Source organism: Ursus americanus, chromosome 36 (assembly GCF_024610735.1).
Source record: "Ursus americanus isolate L20-20 chromosome 36, mUrsAme1.1.p, whole genome shotgun sequence".
Classification (NCBI taxonomy): domain Eukaryota; kingdom Metazoa; phylum Chordata; class Mammalia; order Carnivora; family Ursidae; genus Ursus; species Ursus americanus.
Window position 1 is genome coordinate 13,640,457 of NC_142162.1, and position 24,041 is coordinate 13,664,497.

At 36.1% G+C, this 24,041-nt stretch overlaps 1 protein-coding gene across 6 annotated transcripts in view; it reads left to right on the plus strand.

Annotated features, from left to right (window-relative positions):
- RNF111 (ring finger protein 111) overlaps positions 1-24,041 on the plus strand; it is a 113,280-nt gene that overhangs the window by 64,569 nt on the left and 24,670 nt on the right. For all 6 annotated transcript variants that reach the window (XM_045785649.2, XM_045785532.2, XM_045785709.2 and 3 more), the window contains exons 2-5: positions 810-1,708; positions 14,852-14,978; positions 19,260-19,423; positions 22,465-22,659. In XM_045785649.2, coding sequence (XP_045641605.2) covers positions 829-1,708; positions 14,852-14,978; positions 19,260-19,423; positions 22,465-22,659 — 1,366 coding nt within the window. In that variant the 5' untranslated portion in view covers positions 810-828. The remainder of the gene's footprint in view (positions 1-809; positions 1,709-14,851; positions 14,979-19,259; positions 19,424-22,464; positions 22,660-24,041) is intronic.

Genomic DNA, 24,041 nt, shown 5'->3' on the forward strand with positions numbered 1-24,041 from the left:
AAACTTTGTGAAATGCAGTAATTGTATATTTTGTCTATCAGGGAGTTTATATTCTCATCAGAGAATAGAACAGTACGAAGAAAGAACCATGGAAGAGAGAAGCTATATTTATACTAGTTCATTATTTATAGCAATCTGTCTAATACAGTAACCATCTAGATGTACAAAAATATTTAATTACCACTTTTAGGATAGGAGAGAAACGTTGACTAATCAAAGTCTTTTGAATTCTAGTCCTTTAATCTATTTTACTGTAATAGGTTTTGAAGAAATTGTTAGATTTTAACCAAATATGTTATGTTGCTGAAGGTAGAAAGATAATAAAACAAGGTAAGTTTTGGGTTAATAGAAGTTTTCAAGTAGGCTTATGTTCTATGATCTTCACTATATTTCTAAAAATGGGGTATGTGGTAGAGGTATAAGAGGAAAAAAAAAATTTTTTTTTAAAGATTTTATTTATTTATTTGGCAGAGAGACAGACAGCCAGCGAGAGAGGGAACACAAGCAGGGGGAGTGGGAGAGGAAGAAGCAGGCTTCCAGCGTAGGAGCCCGATGTGGGGCTCGATCCTAGAATGCCGGGATCACGCCCTGAGCCGAAGGCAGACACTTAACGACTGAGCCACCCAGGTGCCCCAGAGAAAAATGTTTTAAAAAACAGTAAAATGACTTGTTACAGCCATTTTATATCCTCGTATATCAGGAAAAGGCAGTTTTCTGTTACTGCAGTGTTCAGTGGAATCTGAAACTCTTCAGTTAGTGTTATAAAAAACACATTAACATTCTTTTAAATCTCTGATTGTGTCTTCTAGGCCTTCCTTAAAGTTTCCCATGTCTCAATGGACTCCTGAATATAACAAGCTATATACCTTAGAAGTGGATATGAAGAGTGAGATTTCTTCTGATGCGCCAAAGACACAGGAGAGTCTGAAAGGGATCCTCTTGCATCCAGAGCCCATTGGGGCAGCCAAAAGTTTTCCTGCGGGAGTTGAGATGATTAACAGTAAAGTGGGGAATGAATTCTCTCATTTGTGTGATGATTCTCAAAAACAAGAGAAGGACATGAATGGTAACCAACAAGAGCAAGAAAAAAGTGTTGTTGTGAGGAAAAAACGCAAAAGCCAGCAGGCTGGCCCTTCTTACATGCAAAATTGTGTTAAAGAGAACCAGGGAATATTAGGATTGAGGCAACACCTAGAAACACCAAGCGATGAAGATAATGATTCCTCTTTTAGTGATTGTCTTTCTTCTCCTTCGTCTAGTCTGCATTTTGGAGATTCTGATACTGTGACTTCGGATGAGGATAAAGAAGTCTCTGTAAGACATTCCCAGGCAATTTTGAGTGCTAAAAGTAGAACTCATAGTGCACGGTCCCAGAAGTGGCCTCGGACAGAGACAGAATCTGTTTCAGGATTGTTAATGAAAAGACCCTGTTTTCATAGCAGCTCATTAAGGAGACTTCCATGCAGAAAGAGATTTGTAAAAAACAATTCCTCACAGAGGACACAGAAACAAAAAGAGAGGATATTAATGCAGAGAAAAAAACGAGAAGTGTTAGCCCGAAGAAAATATGCATTGCTCCCCACTTCTAGTAGTTCCAGTGAGAATGACCTCAGCAGCGAATCCTCTTCCAGCTCATCAACTGAAGGAGAAGAAGATTTGTTTGTTTCTACCAGTGAAAACCACCAAAACAATCCAACTGTTCCCTCAGGTAAAAATGTTTACGTTAAGCAAAACGTGGAAGTTCTTGCATTGTGTTTGTGCTGAATTTTCTTCTACATGTTAGCAATTTCATTGCTTTTAGAGGAAATATGAGGCTCAATTAACTTTTATTTTTTAAGCCATATAAATAAATTGCCAACTGTAGTATTAAACCATGACTCCAATTCTAAGATCAAATTTTTTAATTTTATACTTTTTCGATAGCTCTGTGATGGATTTCTTTCACATTCAACCACAATAAGAACACTAAAATACTTAATATCATTTTCCCTTTAAGTACTCTATTCTTATTGCTACTTTGTCATGATCTTTATAACTGAAAAATAATTTCAAGTATTTGAGAGATGCTTTTATTCTAATACTAGAACACAAACTTTTAGTCCTGACAGTGCTTATGACACTGACAGAGCACATGATTAATCGGTTAAAACTGAATTGATAGAGGATTAGCTTGAGTGCACTCTCCCCTCCTCACGGTAAATATTATATTTAACTAGAATAAAATTAGGTGCAGTCTCTGAAGTATAAGTATGTTCCATATATTACCATTTTTGCGGTTTGCTGAATTTAAGGGATATTTTTGAAGTGAGCATTGAGGAGTAATGTCTGAGCTGAGGGGAAAGAATACTTTCTTGCGAATGGGGGATAAGGAGAGCTTTTTTAAGGGCTGTGATCAAGGTTTTTAATACTGACACAGAGGTCTCCCAGTCTTTGCCTGATGTCCTGCTTGTCAAGGGTGGAGCCTGCTAATCTATTGTGCCAATATGCCATTTCCCCCTCTCGTTTTTCTCCTTCTGTATGGGTTACTTCCTTTTCCAAGGCTCCCTTTCCTCTTCCATTTTTATTTTTCTTTATTTGCCAGAACCCCAAAACCGGTAGTTTTGATCTTTAGTGTTAGCCATGATCAGTTTATTTTTTTTAAACCTACCCAAATATTTGTTTTAAAGAGTTCATTGAGATCACCTGTAACTGGGAGGCGGTAACAGCAACCTTCTGTGAGGTTTCTTGAGAAGCAGGAAGGTGAGAATAGGAATTGTCTTGCTTAGTTGCCACATTTCACATTTTCCTCAGGTGGTTAGACTGAAGACTTGTTTGGGGAAGAGGGAGCAGCAGAGCCCAATTTCTGCTTGAAATTAATGAGGTAGGATGGTTGATGATGTGAAGCAGAAGTTCCAAGGAGCTGGTATTTGTAGGAGGCATGAGAATAGAGGTTATGTAGGTCATATCAGTGTCTGTTTCTAGGAAGAAGGGAGTTTGTATACTCTCAAGTATTCAAGATAAATGCAAACTCTGTAATTCATTTAAAAATCTTATTTAATAGTGTACCATGTGGAAGAATTGCATTATTTCAACTACATAATATTTTCAGTGATTTAAGAGTAATGTTTGTCTCTGGAAAAACAAATCCCAAATGTTGAAACAAATTCTTTGGATTTTTTTTTGTGGTTTTTATTTTTTGTTTTTTAATCTTTTTAAAAAGATTTTATTTATTTGGGGCACCTGGGTGGCTCAGTCGTTAAGCGTCTGCCTTCAGCTCAGGTCATGATCCCAGTGTCCTGGGATTGAGCCCCGCATTGGGCTCCCTGCTCAGTGGGAAGCCTGCTTCTCCCTCTCCCACTCCCCCTGCTTGTGTTCCCTCTCTTGCTGTGTCTCTCTCTGTCAAATAAAAAAATAATAATACTAAAATAAAAAAGATTTTATTTATTTGAGAGAGAGAGAGTGAGAGTGCACAAGCAGGGGGAGGGGTAGAGGGAGAAGCAGACTCCCCACTGAGCGGGGAGCCTGACACGGGGCTTGATCCAAGGATCTTGGGATCATGACTTGAGCCAAAGGCAGACGCTTAACTGACAGAGCCACCCAGGCACCCCCTTTTTCTGGTTTTTAGACCAGTGTTTTGTTTTAAACTAATTTGTTTGTTTTTTTAAAATAATGGTTTAAGAGTAACGTTCACATAGTGTGCAATTTTAAAAGTACCAAGAATGTTTAAAATAAAAAATAAAAGATTACCACTTCTTGTTAGGTCCCAGTTTTATTACCCAGAAGTAGTCAGTTAGCAGTTGCTTCTCTCCTATGTGGAATGTATATAAGGGTTAATAAATAATGTGGGTTTTTTTTTTTTAAAGATTTTATTTATTTATTCGACAGAGATAGAGACAGCCAGCAAGAGGGGGAACACAAGCAGGGGGAGTGGGAGAGGAAGAAGCAGGCTCATAGCGGAGGAGCCTGATGTGGGGCTCGATCCCACAACGCCGGGATCACGCCCTGAGCCGAAGGCAGACGCTTAACCGCTGTGCCACCCAGGCGCCCCAATAATGTGGGTTTTTAAAATATTAGTGTGTATAATTCTGTCCTCATTTAAAAGAAAATGGTTGCATAGTACTTCCTTTGTATAGATGTTCCATAATTTATTTAGCCCGGTTTTGTTGATGAATATTTACTGCATTGAACAGCCTTGTACATGCAGTTTTGCACACCTAAGCAAGCATATCTTAAGGAATAATTTCTAAAAGCATATAGGAAGTTACATTTAAAAAATTGCTAGCTACTGTTACCAGAATGCCCTCCAAGAAATTAGCATCAAGTTCCTTTACCACCCAACAGTAGATGATGTCGTGATGACAATAAAAATACCTAGCACGTTTTGAGTTTTTACTCTGTGCTGGTAATGTTCTGAGTGTTCATATGTATTCTCATTTCATCCTCCCAACACTCTTAGGAGGTATATTCTGGTATCATCACCTTCATATTACAGGTGAAACATTTGGAAAACTATTTTAGAATGATTTATATTCAAAAAGTTAAATTGAAATATTTATGGGACATTGCTTTATTATCAAGAAATTTCAGCTCTCAAAAATTGACTTCCTTAGATTCTTAAGAGATGGGTTTTCCTTCTAGATGTATTTTTAGTGCCGGCTTTCTGACTCCAATTCCAGTATGCTTTAGTGTGAGTTGGGAATTAGGAGAGGGTTTGAATATCTCAAATTTTAATTAGGTGTATCTATTATACCTTATTGATATGATTTATATGGATGGGTATTAGTTACTCTGGAGCTGCTAGGACAACTTTTTCACACATTAGCCATCAACACTTACTGGCTGTTGCTGTAGTGAACTGATGGAAACAATGTTTGACATGTTAAGTATTTTGTTATATCTTCAAACTGTCTAAGATATAGTAGTTGTATGTAATTAACTGGTTTTACCAAATCACCTAAGAATGAATTAAGTCAGTACTTTAACATTGTATAACAAACATTAGTTCATTTGTTGTAATCAGTAGATTTCTGCAAAATCCCTATTTGCCTCATCCTTATTAATTGTGTTTTAAATTTATTATGGCTCTCTATTCAGGCCTGGAAAGCCAAAATGATATGTAACTTGGGTTGTTAGTTGCCAGTTAAGTTGAGAATTTATACATCCAGTTTTGTTCCTGATAATATTTGCCAAGAACTTCAGATACTTTAAAACAACTTAATAGAAGCTAAGTTAGAGAGTAGGTGTTAATTTTAGTGACATATTTCTGTGATCTATTCACTGTACCTTATCTGAATTGCTGCTTAAATTTTTATCTTATGTAGTCCTTATATTAGCACTGGGAAATCCTCATTTCCCAGTTGTTATTGTTTTTTAATTCAGTGACTGTGTGTTTTTATTTACAGCTTAAAAATAATATACAGCAGGTATATATTCAGATTTTCCAAGTGCAGTCCCTACTGTATTGACTTAGGTGTTTTAAAAGTTTAAAAGTTTAAAAACTTTAAAAGATAACCTTTAAGATAAACTGTGGAATTGTAAAGTCCTAATATTAAGAATTATATTTGCGAATATTTCTTTTTCCTCCTTTTCCAAAAATAGCACTGATAGAAGTTTTTGTTGTTGTTATTTTTATATGGAAATGTTCACACATAAAAATAGCAGTATACCTACGTAATCTAGCTTCAGTTTCAACACCCTGCCATTCTTATTTCCCTCACTTTTTTTTTCTAGAGAATTTCAGAACGATTTCTAGACATCATACCATTTAATTTGTTTTGTATACTACATATCCTGCAAACTGGTAGTTAGATCTAAAAGCTTGATTTGATTCAAGTTCAGTTTAGCAACACTTCCTTGGTGGTGCTGTGTACTTCCTATTGCATCATTTGTTAAAGTTGATGAGAGGGTTCAGATGGTGTCATTCTGATCCTTCCACCCTTAAGTTCCCCCATCAGCATTTCATGTGTTAGCAACAACTTTGATGACCTTGCCTGGGTCCATTATTTAATTAGGCAAAGTGTTGACTTTCTAATTCTGTCATTCTGCTTACATTTATTAATGGAGGTTCTTCTACAAAGAATTCCTCAACTAATTGCTTATTCTGAAATGCAGTCCATATAGGAAAGGCAAGATGAACGCTTGATTCTTTACCTTAATTTACCACTTTTCAGAATGAATCGGTACTCTAGCAATATTTTTTATTTTTGGGTATCATTATGAACTCATGGGTTTTAGCACAGTATCAACTGCAATCTTTTTATTTTTTTGATGCTTGAATAGTTTCATCTGTGGCCTGTGGGAGCATCTTCAAATTGGGTTTATATCCTTTTGATACCACCCTAGTGGTCTCTGACAAGATGGTCTCTGATAAAAGATGGTCCAGATTCATACTTTACATTACCTTCCTCAAACCTGGAGAACAACCTTTTTTTTTTTTTTTTAAGTACTGCTGATTTCCTTTTATTGAGAAGTGGTATTTAGAGGTTATAGACTGGGAATTATGGTGTTCGTTACTCTGCTGAGTTATATTATTGCTTTCAGCTTTTTTAATGGATAAAATTAGGAATATAAAGATTTTAGAAAGAGATAAATCATTAATTTTATATGACTATTTCCATTGAAAGTTTAGGATTAGGATTTTTATGTAAACTTTTGTTTTATATTTGGATCTCTTTGCTCTTACATTGAAAATCTTGATTCTTTTTTTTTTTTTTTTAAGATTTTATTTATTTATTTGACAGAGAGAGAGACAGCCAGCAAGAGGGAACACAAGCAGGGGGAGTGGGAGAGGAAGAAGCAGTCTCTTAGCAGAACAGGGAGCCCAATGCAGGGCTCGATCTCAGGACCCTGGGATCATGACCTGAGCCGAAGGCAGACGCTTAACAACTGAGCCACCCAGGTGCCCCGAAAATCTTGATTCTTTTTTTTTTTTTTTAAGATTTTATTTATTTATTTGACAGAGAGAGACAGCCAGCGAGAGAGGGAACACAAGCAGGCAGAGTGGGAGAGGAAGAAGCAGGCTCCTAGTGGAGAAGCCTGATGTGGGGCTCGATCCCACAACGCAGGGATCACGCCCTGAGCCGAAGGCAGACGCTTAACAACTGTGCCACCAGGCGCCCTGAAAATCTTGATTCTTAACAATTGAACAATTGCTTTTTTTGCTTTATTCTGTACATACTATAAATACATAAATGAGCATTCATAAATGAATACAAATGAAAATACTTATAATTACTAACAGTAATGCTAATAAGTATAAGTTTTTTTTGGTTCCTTTTTGCTGTTGGACAGTCTTCTGTGAGGTTATGCCACCAATTAATTAATTAATTTTAAAAATTTTATTTGAGAGAGAGAGAGTACAAGCAGGGGGAGCGGCAGAGGGAGAGGGAGAAGCAGACTCCCTATTGAGCAGGGAGCTCCTGGGATCATGACCTGAGCTGAAGGTAGACACTTAACTGACTGAGCCACCCAGGCGGCCCTGTATTTTCATTACTTTTAAATTTTGGTTTGTTATTCCAACTTTCTTCTGTTCAGAAATGTAGACAAATATGCATATTATTCTCTCCTTCTCTTAAAATGTGTCTCTTGATTTTTCACCTAACAATATATAGAATTGTTAGGGTATAGAGATTATAGAGGAATAAAAGTATGTGTGTATATATATATACATATAATTATTTCTATTTTTTTTTACAGCTTTGTAGTACTCCATTGTATAGTTAAACCAAAGGTTTTTCAATCTATTGATGAATAGTTTGCAGCCTTTTGCTGTTAAAAACAGCACTGCAATGAATAGCTTTTTGTATATATTGTTTCATATTTTTTGCCATCGTATCTTTGAATAGAATTCTAGGAGAGGATTGTTGGGCCAAAGATAAATGAATAAGTATTATTTTAAAAATATGTCCAAATTTTTCTCTTTGGGGATCATAACCATTTTGGATGCCCACCAGCAATATTTGAGATTTTGTGTTTTCTCAAAGCCTTTCCAACAGAATTTATTATCAGATCATAGGTTTTTTGGTCCATCTGATAGGTAACAAATAATACATCAGCATTTTTAAAAATTTTTAATAAATAGTGTTGCATATCTTTCATATGTTTATTTTTTATTTTTCAAAAGATTTTATTTAGGGGCGGCTGGGTGGCTCAGTTGGTTAAGCATCTGCCTTCAGCTCAGGTCATGGTCTCAGGGTTCTGGGATCGAGCCCCACGTCAGGCTGCCTGCTCAGCAGGGAGCCCTCTTGTCCCTCTCCCTCTGCCCCCCACCCCCGCTCATGCTCTTTGAGAGAGAGAGAGGGAGAGAGTGTGAACAGGTGGGGGGCAAAGGGAGAGGGAAAGAGAGAATCCTAAGCAGACTCTGCGCTGAGCCCAGAGCCCGGCACTGGGCTCTATCCTACCACCCTGAGATCATGGCCTGAGCCAAAATCAAGAGTTGGACAGTTAACCAACTGAGCCACCCAGGCACCCCTTTTCATATGTTTAAAAGGTCATTCTGTTTCTCATGATCAATCTCTTCATATCTTTTGCCTGTTTTACAATCAGGATGTTGGTCTTTATTCTTCTGTCCATTTTCAGGTGCTTTATATATATTGGGGACATAAATCCTATATAATAACACATTTCTCCCAAATTTGTCATTAGTTCTTTGACTTTGTTACACTTTTTAATCATGCCAAATCTTTTTTTTTTTTTTTTTGGTTAGTCACATTTATTGACCTTTATCTTTATTGTTTCTGGGTTTTGAATCATAATTAGGAAAGTTTTTCCCACTCCAAGTTTGTAAGAGAAAGAGAAATAACCCATTTCTCCCCTAGCCCTTGCATTATTTACTTTTTCTTCTCTTTTCTTTTTTTACATTTAAAGCACACATCTGTTTGATGTTTATCCTCATGTACAATATGAAGAATGGATCCATTTTTTTTTTAATGTGGCTTTCTGGTTGTCCCAAAACAAATCATTAAAAATTTTCTTTCTCCTATTGACTTAAGATACTGTCTTTGTCATATGTTAAATTTCTGTAGGCATTTGGACCTATTTGGAGTTTTCTTTTCTTTTCTTTCTTTCTTTTCTTTTCTTTTCTTTTTCTTTTTTTTTTTTGAAGATTTTAGTTATTTATTTGATAGAGGGAGAAAGAGCACAAGCAGGGGGAGCAACAGGCAGAGGGAGAAGGAGAAGCAGATTCCCTGCTGAGTAGGGAGCCTGATGCGGGGCTCAATCCCAGGACCCTGGGATCATGACCTGAGCTGAAGGCAGATGCTTAACCGACTGAGCCACTCAGTAGCCCCGTATTTGGAGTTTTCATTATGTTCCATTGGTCTGTTTATGCTTACACTAGAAGCACACTAATTATAGACTTCTATATTTTCTTGGTTATTTTTTCCTGTTTATTCTTCCAAGTGAACTTACCAGTTTATCTGAGGATAGTGGTAGTGGGGAGACACATGATGGTATTCTTACTGGGATTGTATTGTTGGCTAAAGTAGGGTGAACTGACATATTTAGTATTTTTGGGTATTCCTGTTCCAGAATATGGTATGTCTTTTCATTTGTTGAAGTCTAGTTTTGTATTTAGCAGGGAATGTTTTATAGCTTTTTTTTTCTTAAAGAAAACAGCTTCATTGAGGTATAATTTACCTGCCATAAAGTTCATCATTTTAAGTATATGATTCAGTGATTTTTAGTAAACTTAAAGTTGTGCAACCATTAGTTACCATGATACAGTTTTAGAACATTTCTGTTAATTGCTAAAGATCCTTCCTGCTTGTTTGTAGTTAATCGCTGTCCAGTCCTCAGTCCCACATAACCTAATCTGTTGCTGTCTCTAAGGACTTGCCTTTTCTGGGCATTTCATGGAAATATATATGTGCGATCTTCTGTGTCTGGCTTTTTTCAATAAGTGTAATGTTTTTGAGGTTCATCCATGTTATAGCAGATATCAGTAATTAGTGTCTGTTTATTATTTCGTTTTTTATAGTATTCCATTGTATGGATATACCACATTTATTTTGTTCACCCATTTGTCAGATGATTGACATTGAATTGTTTCCAGTATTTGGCTACTGTGAACATTTTGAGTACAAATCTTTGTGGATATATATGCTTTCATTTCTGTTGGATAGATACCCAACGGAAGAATCCTAATGAGGAGTCAGAGCTGCTACAACTTGAGTAAGTTTGTTACTGCAAAAGACAGGAGCAGTAGCAAAAGCAGCTGGTAGCAGGAAGATTCTGCTTTTGATAGTAACTAGCACCTGCATGTTGAGTACTTATGGCACCAAGATGTAGTTTATATAAAGAGTATGAGCTTTAGAATTGAAATTACATGTGAATTCCCAGTGTTGCTTACTATTTGACAAGTCATTTAAACTTGCTAAGTTTCAGTTTCTTGATGGAGCTAGACACACAGAATATTGTACATGGCACAAAGTATGTGCCCACAAATTGGAAGCTATTCTTATTATTAGCATCGTGACAGACAAGACAAAGAGGGCCCAAAGTAATTGGTGAGTATAGCGTTTGAAATTTCTTACAGATGCTGCCAAGAGAATCTGTGATCTCTTGTCAGGGAATAGAAGTGGTTGTTGAGTTCATGAAGAACTCTGTCAGAGAAGCCATTATTTTTGGGACCTGTATTAAAGTACCTACATTCTTTCCAGGCTGTTACCTGTTATTTTTCTCATGATTTTTTTTCCCTTTTTCTCGTTATGTTGTAAAAGGTATAAGCAACGTAAGTAATCTTAAAAGAAATAGTTAAAAACACCTAGGGTCCTATCACTCCAAAGTCTCAGCTACACTTAAGTTACATATCCTTGAAACGTGAAAGCGTGAAAATAAAACTGTTCCAGTAAGAAATGACCTATTCTCCTGATTTTAAGTGGTATTGAGGTTTAACTTCATACTTTTAGGAATGTTTCCTTTAAAATTTGTTTCAAATAATTATCATTCTAGAAAAAACACTAAGTTATAGATGTCTGAATCTTGCCTGCTGTGATTATTATTAGTTACAAGTATTATGTTCAAGGTAAGCTTGCAAAGTTCCTTTTTAGGAAAATGATACTTAAGCAATAGAATAAGAGTGTATCAGTTACTTATATAACCTTTAGTTATACAATCCATATTCATAAAAAATATGTAAATTGAATTTTAATGCATTAACAAAGTTAGCTCTGTATCACTTATCCCTGGAACTTCAAAATGTTACATTTATGTTAGGTTTTGCTTGTTTATAAGGTGTTTATAATGTTTGGTTATTTTTTTACAGACTTTTAAGGAAATTTCACGTACATAGTTCATGGAGAGAAATCACTAATAAAGTTTATATGCAGGTGTAACTTTTCTCCATGTAGAATGGTAATGTCCAGTTGATGGGTTAAAATAAGGGAAGTATTTAAAAAAAATGTATGATCTATTTATATGCGTAACGCTTTTAGTTTTAAATATACAATTCTTTTTATACTCTTGCCTTAAGCTGCATCATGTGCATGATTATGAAGGAAGAATTGGGAAAGCAATTTGGAAACCGAATCTAGGATATTATTTTAAATAGACAAGTGCTATTTTTTTCCTCTGCCTATAAGATATATTTAGTCTGTTAAAAATACATTCTACCTCAATATGTCTATGTGTGTAGTCTTTAGGACTTAGAGACTACTTCAGAAATAACTTTCTCCAAATCAGATCATCTTTCATTGACTCTGATTTGCCGGTGCCTGCTCTGTTTTTCTCTTTGAAGTATCAGAGAGTACATCCTAGATCTTTGTCATGGGCTTGTACCTCCTCCAGATGCTGGCCAGCTTTTGAAATAGTGCAGATGTTTGATGATGTACAGGTGTATTAGTGATGAAATTTGACGTTTCCAAAGAATGGCACCTTGGGTGAAGGAATAGATGGCGTAACTCCACCGTGATGAGAAAGTTGAACCGTTTGTTATCATTGTGGTAAGCAAGAGTTCAGTAAAAGTTGGATAAAAATGCATATGCAGTATTAATGGTATACTTACATACTAGGAGAAAATAAGAATAAGGGGGCTCATTTAGAAGAGCAACAAGGAGGATAAAGTCTCTGAGAATAATCTTAATAAGAGTATATTTGGCCTCTATGAAGAAAATTATATAGCTTTATTAGCATTTATAATCAGACCAAACCTACAGGTTTTCTAGAGATTTATAAAAGATATTGGTAGATGGCAAGGTATATTCTTGGATGAAAAAATATATTTTATAGAGATGTCAGGACTTGATTAGTGTTGCTTAATGCCAGTTCAGTCCAAATCTCAAGAACTTTCCTTTTCCCTTGATTTTAAATCCGAAAGAATTAGGAAAACCTGCGTCTACTAGGTATCAAAATAGAATGGTTCTAGTCTTTTCAACAAATGTTATTGGGACAATTGTAGATCCACATGCAAAAGAGATTAATTTAGACCTTTTATGTCATGTCAGACACAAAAATTAACATAGACCTAAATGTAAGAGCTAAACTACAATTCTAGAAGAAGCGTAGGAGAAAGTCTCAGTGACTTTCTGTTAGGCAGAGATTTCTTAAATATGTCACTAAAAGCATCATGCATAAAAGAAATTGCTAATTTGGATTTCATCAAAATTAAGACTTTTATGCTTCAAAAGACACCATTAAGAAAATGAAAAGTTGGGGAGCCTGGGTGGCTCAGTTGGTTGAGCGCCCGACTCACGATTTTGGCTCAGGTCATGATGTCAGGGTTGAGTGATCGAGCCCCGCATTGGACTCTTTGGTCCGCGGTGAGCTGCCTAGAGATTTTCTCCTTCTCTCCCTCCCTCTCTCTCTCTCTTCCTCTCCCTCTCTCCCTCTCCATCTCCCTCCCTCTCCCCCCACTCCCTCTCCCTCTCTCTGTCCCTTCCTTCTGTGTGATCAGCAGAGGGAGAGAGAAACCCAAGCAGATTAACGTTCATAGAGGCTTTATTTGTAATAGCCAAAAGAGAGAAAAATCCAGATGTCCATCAACAGAAGTATGGATAAACAAATTGTGACATGTTCATATGATAGGATACCACTCAATAATAAAAAAGAATGAACTATTGATAAACACAACTACGTGAGTAAATATCATGAATGAATACTTCACTGAATGAAAAATCCAGACACAAAATTGTATATAATTTATGATTCCATGTTAATATAGAACTCTTGAGAATACAAATCAATCCATAATGACAACTCAGGTCAGTTGTAGGAGTGTAGGAATGGGCATGGAGATATAATGATTGACTGAAACAGGGCACACAGGATCTTTTAAGGGTGTTGGAAATGTTCTAAAATTGGATTGAGGTGATGGTTATGTTCTATAAATTTACTAAAACCAGTGAAATGTGCACTTAAAATGGGTGAAATTTTTGCTCTCAGTATTTATATGGGAAAATTCTTATTAAAAACATGACTTGTAAAAAGAAAAGGAAGAAAAACCGTGACTTGTACAACTCTTGGCAAACCTTTACATCGATAGGTAATAGTAATGAACAGAGAGGAATGTTTTTAAAAAGGTTAAAAAAATGAAGACATGCAGTACCAGGTTTGTGAAAAATATAGCAAGAGAAGAAATGGAACATGACTTTTATTTTTTTTCATGTTAACTATTTTTAAGTGTACATTTCAGTAGTATTAAGTGTATCCACATTGTTGTGAAACAGATCTCCGGAACTTTTTCCTCTTGCCGTTTGAAACTCCATACTCATTAAATAACTCCCTTTTCCCTCTCCTCTCAGCCCTAGTAGCCACCACTCTACTTTCTTTATTCATTTGACTGCTTTAGATCCAAATATAAGTGGAATCATACAGTATTTTAAAGTTTTTTTGTGACTGGGTTATTTTACTTATAGCATAATGTCCTGAAGATTTGTTCATGTTGTAGGAGTTCTATTCTTTAAGGCTGAATCATACTCCATTTTGTGCATATACAATATTTTGTTTATCTATTCATCCACTGATGGACATTTGTATTGTTTTTACTTCTTGGCTATAAGCATGGGTGTGTAATATCTCCTTGAGACACAATGCGAATTTTAAAGTGTGTGAAAGTTACACCTTAGAGAAGCTGTTTAAAAAAATAGAATTACCCTGATATAAGAATCTTTGTCAAAGGGGATAAATAGATGGCATTAAAATATAACCTAAAACATGTAAGAATATTTAAGGGAGTTATCAAAACTTAATGGGAAGAAAGAAAGGATTTTTTCAGTAAAATGGTTTGGAGATGACTAGTTAGCCATGGAGAGACAGGGCTGGATTCTATTTATAATCTTACCTAATGCCATAAACAAAAATTAGTTTTAGATGAAGTAAATAATTAAGGAAACACATTGAACCAAATACATGTATCTATCCTCAAATAGGGATGCCCTTTCCAAACTTAGAATAATTTAGAAAAGAACATATACAAAAAAAGACAGATTTCATAGTTTAAAACCAAAAATTACTTTATATTTCTTAAAAGAATAGCATATCTTGTTTAACAAAAAAACAACCTCTTGGGTAAAACATACAGCAAATGTACTATCTTTATTTTAGATATTAAAGGGTTATTATGGAATATAGATATATAAGATCTTAATACCTTTAGATATTACAGGATTAATATTTCTATATAAGATAATACAAATATGGAAGCCACGAAAAGTTGTAAAGAACAAACAAAAATCATAAAAGAGGAAATAAACATGAAGACACAGATTAAGAGAGTAAGTACTATTTTCACTATGTGTGTTTAGCTCTGTTTAAAAAAAAAAACTTTTTTGTTTTGACAGGTAAGATTTTTACTTTTATAATGAATTTCATAGCCTTCAAAGTCAAAGTAAAAAATTTTTGTCTGTCAGCTTAAAATATTTTTCATTTCTGTTTCCAGGAAGTATCGATGAAGATGTTGTGGTGATAGAAGCTTCCTCCACTCCCCAGGTCACTGCCAATGAAGAAATTAATGTTACCTCGACTGACAGTGAGGTGGAGATTGTAACAGTTGGAGAAAGCTATCGGTATGATTGTTAACTCCTAGTTTTATATGGGAAGGTTTTTTTTTTTTAAGATTTTATTTATTTATTTATAAAGATTTTATTTATTTATTCGACAGAGATAGAGACAGCCAGCGAGAGAGGGAACACAAGCAGGGGGAGTGGGAGAGGAAGAAGCAGGCTCATAGCAGAGGAGCCTGATGTGGGGCTCGATCCCATAACGCCGGGATCACGCCCTGAGCCAAAGGCAGACGCTTAACCGCTGTGCCACCCAGGCGCCCTGATAAGATTTTATTTATTTGAGAGAGAGTGCGAGTGAGCAAGTAGTGGGGAGGAGCAGAGGGAGAGGGAAAAGCAGGCTCTGTGCTGAGCACAGAACCCCACATGGGGGTTGATCCCAGGACCCTGAGATCGTGACCTGAGCCGCTGAAATCAAGAGTCAGAGGCTTAACCGACTGAGCCACCCACACACCCCTGTGTAAAGTTTTAAATATAAATATCTAAACATATTTGTGCTGTGGATATTTACATTCTTTTACTGTGTGTTTTTTTTTTTTTTTTTTTGAGACTTCATTTGAGCACATACTAGGTTAGTGGTTTTCAAACCAGGTTGCATTAGACTCACCTGGGAAGATTATAAAGTAAAGATAAAATTGTTCCCTGGATCATATCCCAGATGAGCAGAACCAGAATCTTGGGAGTCAGTATTTTTTTTAGTACTGCAAGTATACAGTGAGAGTTAAGAGTAGTTACTGTAGATAAACAGTAATTTTACTTAGGGCTTTCCAAAATTTTGTTTTATGATTCAAAGAGTTCATGAACTTCTTTGAAATTTTGATGTGAATAAAACATAAATATTGGAGATGGCACTAAAATTAAAAGTGTTGAAAAAAAATAAGGAGTATTGATGTTGAAGTATTCTTTTTTGTTACAATCTGTTTCAAGATCTCTTTGATATTATTGAAGTTTGTGCTATTATAATAGGGATATAATAGGCAACCTGGTATAGAACAGACTTTTACAATGTTGTTGTCCTTAACTCAGTAATTTCATCTAAGCCCTGTACTAAAAAATGAATGAAAAATTCTCATTTCTTTTGATAAATAACTGGAAATGACATTGCCCTTTTATCAATCACTTCGACCAAAAAAAAAGAAAGAAAGAAAGAAAGAAAGAAAAAAGAACCGTAACAGTGTTCATCTTGTGCATTAGATTATTACAGATACTGGTGAGAGAAGCAGTGAAATGTTGCTTTATTCCATTTGGTAGACCAAACTAATCTATGGATGAACCTTAATTTTTGTGTTGGAATGAATTGAGAAATGCATTTGCTCATGGTGTTCTAATTTGTGTTACTTATTTAAAAAATTTTTTTATTTTGGAAACATGTTACAAACATACCTGAAATGTGCTTCTCCATTTGTACTTTCCCATTGGAGTGCAACTTTTTTTTTTTTTTTGAGGTTTTTATTTATTTATTTGAGAGACAGAGATAGTGAGAGAGAGCACATGAGCAGGGAGGAGAGGGAGAAGCAGGCTCTCCAGTGAGCAGGGAGCCTGATGTGGAGCTCGATCCCAGGACCCTGGAACCATGACCTGAGCTGAAGGCAGACGCTTAACCTGCTGAGCCACCCAGGCATCCCTGGAGTGCAACTTCTAATGGCATGGAAGAGAGCACTCTGTAATGTATCTGTTTTAAGTTTTAAATGATTTTCCTAGGCTCTGAGGAAAGTTGATACTCCATGGTAGGCGTCACAGTTATCCTATGATTGTGCATACTGCTTGGTACAACACTCAGTTTTTATGAGCTACAGGGATTGCTGAAATGAAGGACTTTGTGGAACTGGAGATCTTTTTTGTCGTGGAGGTGCTTAATGCTCAAGCAGATGCATTTACCATAGTAATGGATAGTGATCCTAGAAAAGACACACAGTGCTCATGACCCATATTTATTTTCCTTATTGTTACATGGGATATTAACTTTGTCACTGTTTAGCTGGCTCCTGGCCTTTCGTCTCTAAGAGAGAATGCATCCAGGGGTGCCTGGCTGGCTCATTCGGTGGAGTGTTTCAACTTTGATCTCAGGGTTGTGCGTTCAAACTCCACATGGAGTGTTGAGATTGCTTAAAAATCTTTTTTTTTTTTTTTAAAGAATGCATCTTTATTTCACATTCTTCAGTTTTAGGATTTGACAGTTGCTACTAATCATAGGACCGACTAAGGGCCGTGTGAAACTGCTCCTCATACACCAGGTTTTTTGTTGGTGCTTCATTCAGCATAATATTTGGAGTTACAACATCCTTGAAGGTTTCATAAACTGCAAAGTAGACCTGGAACTTTCTGCAGCTATTAAGAGCGTCCCTATAGAAATACTGTTCTGTCTCACTACAGGCTCTTGGTTTCTCAAGAATTTTAATAGTGATCTTTCCCCACACCAAAACCATTTCATCCGGAGACATTTGTTTACTATCATGCCTCGATCTACACAATTCTTGCTGGAATGCAGTGTCTTTTTTTTTTTTTTTTTGCTGTGTCTCTGAAATTAACCTTTATACTCCTGTTTACTTGAGAATTTCATTTTAGAATTTGAGCTGCTTTCTAAATTCTTAGGCTCTACACTTGTTGAGGTAATTTTCAGCCTGGTTCTTTTCTGAGTGGTTGAGCTCATATCCCTGATGACTGCATATTAATGGATCTGGTTCGCTCTTTCCATACATGCTGACAATAAGCATCTTTTTTTTTACCCTTAAAGTTTATTTATTTTTTACTAATCTCTGCACTCAACGTGGGGCTTGAACTCACCACCCCGAGATCAGGAGTCCCATGTTCTTCCAACGGAGCCGGCCAGGTGCCCCTAAATAATAAGCTTCTAAGCATTTTTACATTCAGTTTGGGCTGGAGGAAAAAACCAACTTCAGAAGCCCCATCTTTCTTCTTCTTCTTCTTCTTTTTTTTTTTTTTTTTTTAAGATTTTATGGATTTTTTGAGCAGGGAGCCTGACATGGGGCTCAATCCTCAGACCCCAGGATCATGACCTGAGCTGAAGGCAGGTGCTTCACTGACTGAACCACTCAACCGCCCAAGCACCACCTTTCTAAAACAGACTTATTTTTCCCTCTAGATCCTTAGGACTGCATGTTCTGTATAATGTCCCTCCATACCCTCAGTTCAGATTATTACAGTGAATCTTTAAAAATATTTTTAAATACAATATATACTTGTAGATAATTTAGTGCAATATAGCATCACACATAAATAAAAGATGATGACATAAGTGCTAGGTGTTGAGGGTTTGTGGTTACATGCTATAAAAGCGTAAAGTAGCTCAAACAAGTGATGTTTCTTATGACTACCGAACTAATAACCTAGCTGCAGCTATCCTTACCTCTCCTAATCTCAGGAAGTCTCTAATGCCTTGAATATTTTTTAGGACAATACCAAAACTTATCTTTGTTTAGGCCTCTCAAAACCATGTTTTGCAAGTCCAATCTGGACTAAACATACAAGCTCATGTGGGTGTTATTTAATGTTTAGGGTGCTGATGTTTTTGTTACTTTACCTATGGTGAGTAATTTTAGGTATTAAAGAAAATGTAAATACGTGATTACAACCCAAGTGGGTATTCAAAATAACCACTGAGAAGAGCTGCATTCTTTTTTCTTATCTTAAGATTTATTTATTTATTTTAGAGAGAAAGAGTGTGCACACAGTGAGGTGAGGGAGAGGGAGAGTCTTTTTTTTTTTTTTAAAGATTTTATTTATATGAGAAAGAGAGTGCATGAGCGGGGTGGGGTGGGGGAAGAAAGAGGGACAACCAGACCTCCCTGCTAGGTGCGGAGCCTGACCTGGGGCTCAATCCCAGGACCCTGAGATCATGACCTGAGCCAAAGTCAGACGCTTAACCAACTGAGCCACCCAGGTCCCCCTAGGGAGAGAGTCTTAAGCAGACTCCACGCTGAGTGTAGAGCCCAACTCAGGGCCTGATCTCAGAACCCTGAGATCATGACTTGAGCCAAAACCAAGAGTCACATATTTTATGCCAGTGATTGGTCTGACATATCATTTCTCATATTCTTAGGTCAGTTGGTGAACATTTGTTGAACATTTCATTCCACAGGTGTTTTATTGACTGCCAGGCATTGTGCTGGTCATATTTGCTAGTCATAACTTTTAATTCTATTACCATTATTTCTTTGGGGAAGAAACTTCACAATGTATTTTGTAAGAAAGGATTATGATTTCTTGGGTAACTAAAATTTTTGTTCTTTTTTTATATTAACTAATTTAATACTGATGTCATTTAAGGTCTCGTTCAACTCTTGGACACTCCAGATCTCATTGGAGCCAAGGTTCAAATTCTCATACAAGTCGGCCACAGGAGCCACGGAACCGTAGTAGGATTTCTACTGTTATACAACCCTTGAGGCAAAATGCAGCAGAAGTTGTGGACCTTACTGTTGACGAAGATGGTAAGTTGGATTAGTAACAGTATAGAATTATGAAGAGAATTAATAAAATCAAATATCTTTGAAACTCCTATAATGAAAGTCCTACTACTGCTTCCTGGTAACATTGTTGAACTACAGGAAAGTTGTCAGATACCCAGTCTTATTTTTCAGTTCATATAACAGCCTCAGTTTGTAACTTGTGCCTAAAATTCTGTTTAATTGCTTGGTTTTTTCTTTTTCTTTTTTAAGATTTTATTTATTTATTTGACAGAGACAGCCAGCAAGAGAGGGAACACAAGCAGGGGGAGTGGGAGAGGAAGAAGCAGGCTCCTAGCAGAGGTCCCCGATGTGGGGCTCGATCCCAGGACTCTGGGATCACGCCCTGAGCCGAAGGCAGATGCTTAACGACTGCGCCACCCAGGCGCCCCAGTAGTTATTTTCTTAGTGAAAAAAGTACTTTTTTTTTCTTAAAGATTTTATTTATTTATTTGAGAGAGAGAAGAGAGAGAACATGAGCAAGGATGGGGCAGAGGGAGGGAGAGAAGCAGACTCTTCACTGAGCAGGGAGCCCAATGCAGGGCTCAATCCCAAGACCTTGGGATCATGACCTGCGCTGAAGGCAGATGTTTAACTTACTGGGCCACCCAGTTGCACCCAAAAAAAATACTTTTACAAGTGGTAATTTAATCTACTCTCAGACTTACCTATTAATTTCCTTTATAATATTAGTGTCATACTTTAACTTTGCTATGAAAAATAGAAATGACACTTTTTAAATGTAACAGAAAAGCAATGTAACTTGAATTTATATGGTAAATATTGGTTTTTGCTGTGTTGAAATTTGGGGCACCTGGGTGGTTCGGTTGGTTAAGTGACTGACTCTTGATCTCAGCTCAGGTCTCAATCTCATGGTCGTGAGTTCAAACCCCATGTTAGGCTCCACACTAGGCATGGAGCCTACTTAAAAAAGAAAGAAAGGTGAAAGTTATTTTTAAAGGTTATGTTATCCTCTAATATTACTGGTACTTTTTGTGCTGCTTTAGTGTTTTCTTTCAGCTTATAACTGCATCCAAGCAACTAGGAAAGGAAGCTAGAGTTGGAAAATAGAGATTAAGGAAAGTAGTAGCATGTTTGAGTATGTGAATACATACGTGAATTTCCCCACATACTAAGAATTACCTTTAGGTATAAATTACATATTAGAAGGTGATGGTCAATCATAATTTCCTTAAAGGAAGATGGTGAGCCGTATGTGAATTTGTTAGCTATAAATTGGAGAAAGGATACAGCTAGAGTTACAGGCCTTGTGCAATAAGCTTTTATATGGATTGTTTGCAGCTTGGATGATCATAGCTTTCAGAGTATCACTACTTTGGAATTAAGATGTTCATGAAGAGATCATTTATTCCCACTGTCTCCATTTCATTCAACCATGTCTCAGTTTTTATTTTGAAGCGTCATAAATTATCTGTAAGATGGTGGTTAATGTATTAGGGATTAATTAGAGATTCCTCAGAGTTAATTAATTTAGGATTACTACTTGGAAACTGTGTTTTCCCCTGTGACATCTGTCAGCCAGTAAGTAGGAAAAGGTGACAGAGTAGTCTTTTAACCCTCTGGAATTAGTTCAACCAGAATACTTTTACTAAGCTGTAAATATATTCCAGGGATCAGTAGATGCCCCTGTCTCTCTGCTAGTTTCTCTCAATAGAAAGCATCTGTCTTACTAAAAATGAGTCCTGAATATTAAGTATATCAGTTAGACCAGTGGTTCTTAAGTGGTGACCATTTTGTGCCCCAGAAGACAGTTGGCAATATCTGTAGACATTTGTGGTTCTTATAGTTGCAGGAGAACATTACTAATATCTAATGGGGAGAGGCCCAGGATGCTGTTGTAAACATCCTACAATGCGCAGGACAGCCGTGCCCCTACCCTCACTCCTGTCCCTAGCAAAGAATCACCCAACCCAAAATATCAATACTGCTAAGGTTGAGAAATTGAGATACACCATTTGCAAAGAAACAGAGGTTCTTCCCTCTGCGTTTTATGTATAAGCAAATATATTTGTTTAAGCATCCAAAGTACATTGTCCCATGTAGATCAGCAGGGACTATTTGTGTTTCAGGAATCAGCTTAGCACACCACATTGTATACAGTACTTTGTCCTCTCATTCTAGATCACATTAAGAGAGTCCCTTTTCTTACCCAATTGTTGTGAATATGCTTTGGACAGACTTAGCCTCACTTTTTAAACAACTGTTTTATAATTAGAGTCTAAAGTAGAGCTCGTACGTAAGTCCAGGTCTGCCTGAAATTTATTTTCTACAAAAATTTTAATTTTTATTAGAATGCACTGATGAATATTAACATTTGCAAAAAATTTTTTGAAGACATACAAAAAGGCCTGTAAAAAAAGATTAGAACAGTTTTAAAAATCATAGCTAATGTTTAAGTGGTTACTGTTGTATAAACTATTCTGTAGAATGGTTTATATATGTGACCTCAGTTCATCCTAACAATAGTTGTGTGAAGAAAATTCTGTACTTTCCCAGTTCTACAGATGAGGAAATGGGAGAGTGGTTAAGTAACTTATCCATGACTTAGTGTCAGTGGTGAAATCAGAATTGCTTATCCAAGCAGTCTGACTCCAGAATCCATTCTGTACCAGAGAAAGTGTAATTTGTAATACTGTTCTGACAGCCTGTGACAATGTGTATGAAAATAATATAAAGGGACTTTTACTTTCCTTTTCTCGTTTTCTTCTTTGTGATAGATCAGAAAATTTACATAGCTGTTACCCAAAAAACTGTGATAATCACCTGAGTTATTGGAATATGCATATGTGTTGGATTTTTTTAAATGTAGTAATCATATTTTAGTTACATGTCACTTTAATGTTGCAGGCTAGCTTTATGAAGGTTTTTTAAATTATATATTGTGCTTATTGGAGAGTTCATATTTTTAAAGTTTGTTTTAATAATTATAAAACTGTTACCTTGAATTAAAATATAACCAATCACCTAATATATGAAATGCTAAATAAACATCTTGTATTTTGTAGAGCCTACTGTAGTACCAACCACTTCTGCGAGAATGGAATCACAAACCACAAGCACTTCCAGTAACAATTCAAATCCATCTACCTCTGAGCAGGCCTCTGATACTGCTTCAGCTGTCACTGGTAGCCAACCCTCCACAGTGTCAGAGACTTCAGCTACTCTTACAAGCAATAGTATGACTGGTACTTCTGTAGGAGGTATGTGATAAAGTGGGGCAGGACTTTTTCATTACTCTTGTTAGAAAAAGTATTGATTTTAGCTATATTAGCAAGAGCATATTCTTAGGATAAACCGTATGTGAGCAAAGTAGTCTCTTTAGAATTAGACTGTGATTTCATATTTGAGTTTGTGTGCTATGTATTACCAAAGTATCATAGCTCAACTGAAAGAGATCAGAGAGAATTAAATGGCTGACTAAAAATATAATAACAAAAGAAAAAATAGGTAAATTAAACTTCATCAAAATTTAAAACTTTTGTACATCAAAAGACATTATCAAGAAAGTGAAAAGGCAGCCTACAGAATGGGAGAAAAATACTTGAAAATCATATATCTGGTAAGGGTCTAGTATCTAGACTATATAAAGAACTTACACAGTTCAACAATAAAAAGACAGATACCCCAGTTCAAAAGTGGGCAAATAATTTGCATAGGTATTTTTCCAGAGAGGATACACAGTTGATCAAGAAGGACATGAAAACAGCATCATTAGTTATTAGAGGAATGTAAATCAAAGCAGTGAAGCACTGCTCTATCCTTATCAGGATGTCTGTTATTAAAAACAAAAACAAAAACAAAACGAAAGAACAGGAAATCAGAAAATAACCAGTGTTGACAAGAATGTAGAGGAATTAGAACCATAGTGAACATCTGGTGGGAATGTAAAATGCTGCAGTCGCTATGGAAAATACTTCGGCGGTTCCTCAAAAAGTTAAACCATAGTTACTCTGTGACCTACAGTTTCACTCCTAGGTATGTCCCCAAAAGAATTGAAAATGAGGATGGGAGTTTTTTAAAAAGTTTGATGATGTCCATTTTCTCTCTCCCTTTTTTTTTTTTTGCTGTCATATCTAAGAAACCATTTCCTAACCCAGGATCACAAAGATATACTCCTATGTTTTAAGTGTTTCAGCTCTTACCTCAGATTATTTATTACTTTTCAGTTAGTAGTGACATCTCTGGTTCTTTTTCCTGTCACCTGTTTAACTGAGCATTAAACTAGCCTTCTTTCTTTCTGAACAATGGCATGGAGATAAGAACTTGCCTAATATTTACTAACTGGGTTGTTGTAGACCCTGATTTGACTATATCACCGTTAATAATGAAACCACCTTATGTTTCTATCATTTTTTAATAGTATCTTATTCAATTCTTACAATATCATTATAACTTATATTGAGCAGATTAGGAAATCTTCTTGTGGCTGGATTTAGGTCTTACTGTTATGGAAAATTGAGAGTAGAATCCAGAGCCCAAGGAAGTTTCCCAAAGATGTCTTTTAAATACTATGTTCTTTGAAAAAAAAATGTAGGGAGAAATGAAATGGGCTAATTTTTACTTCATTTATCGAGTGTACACT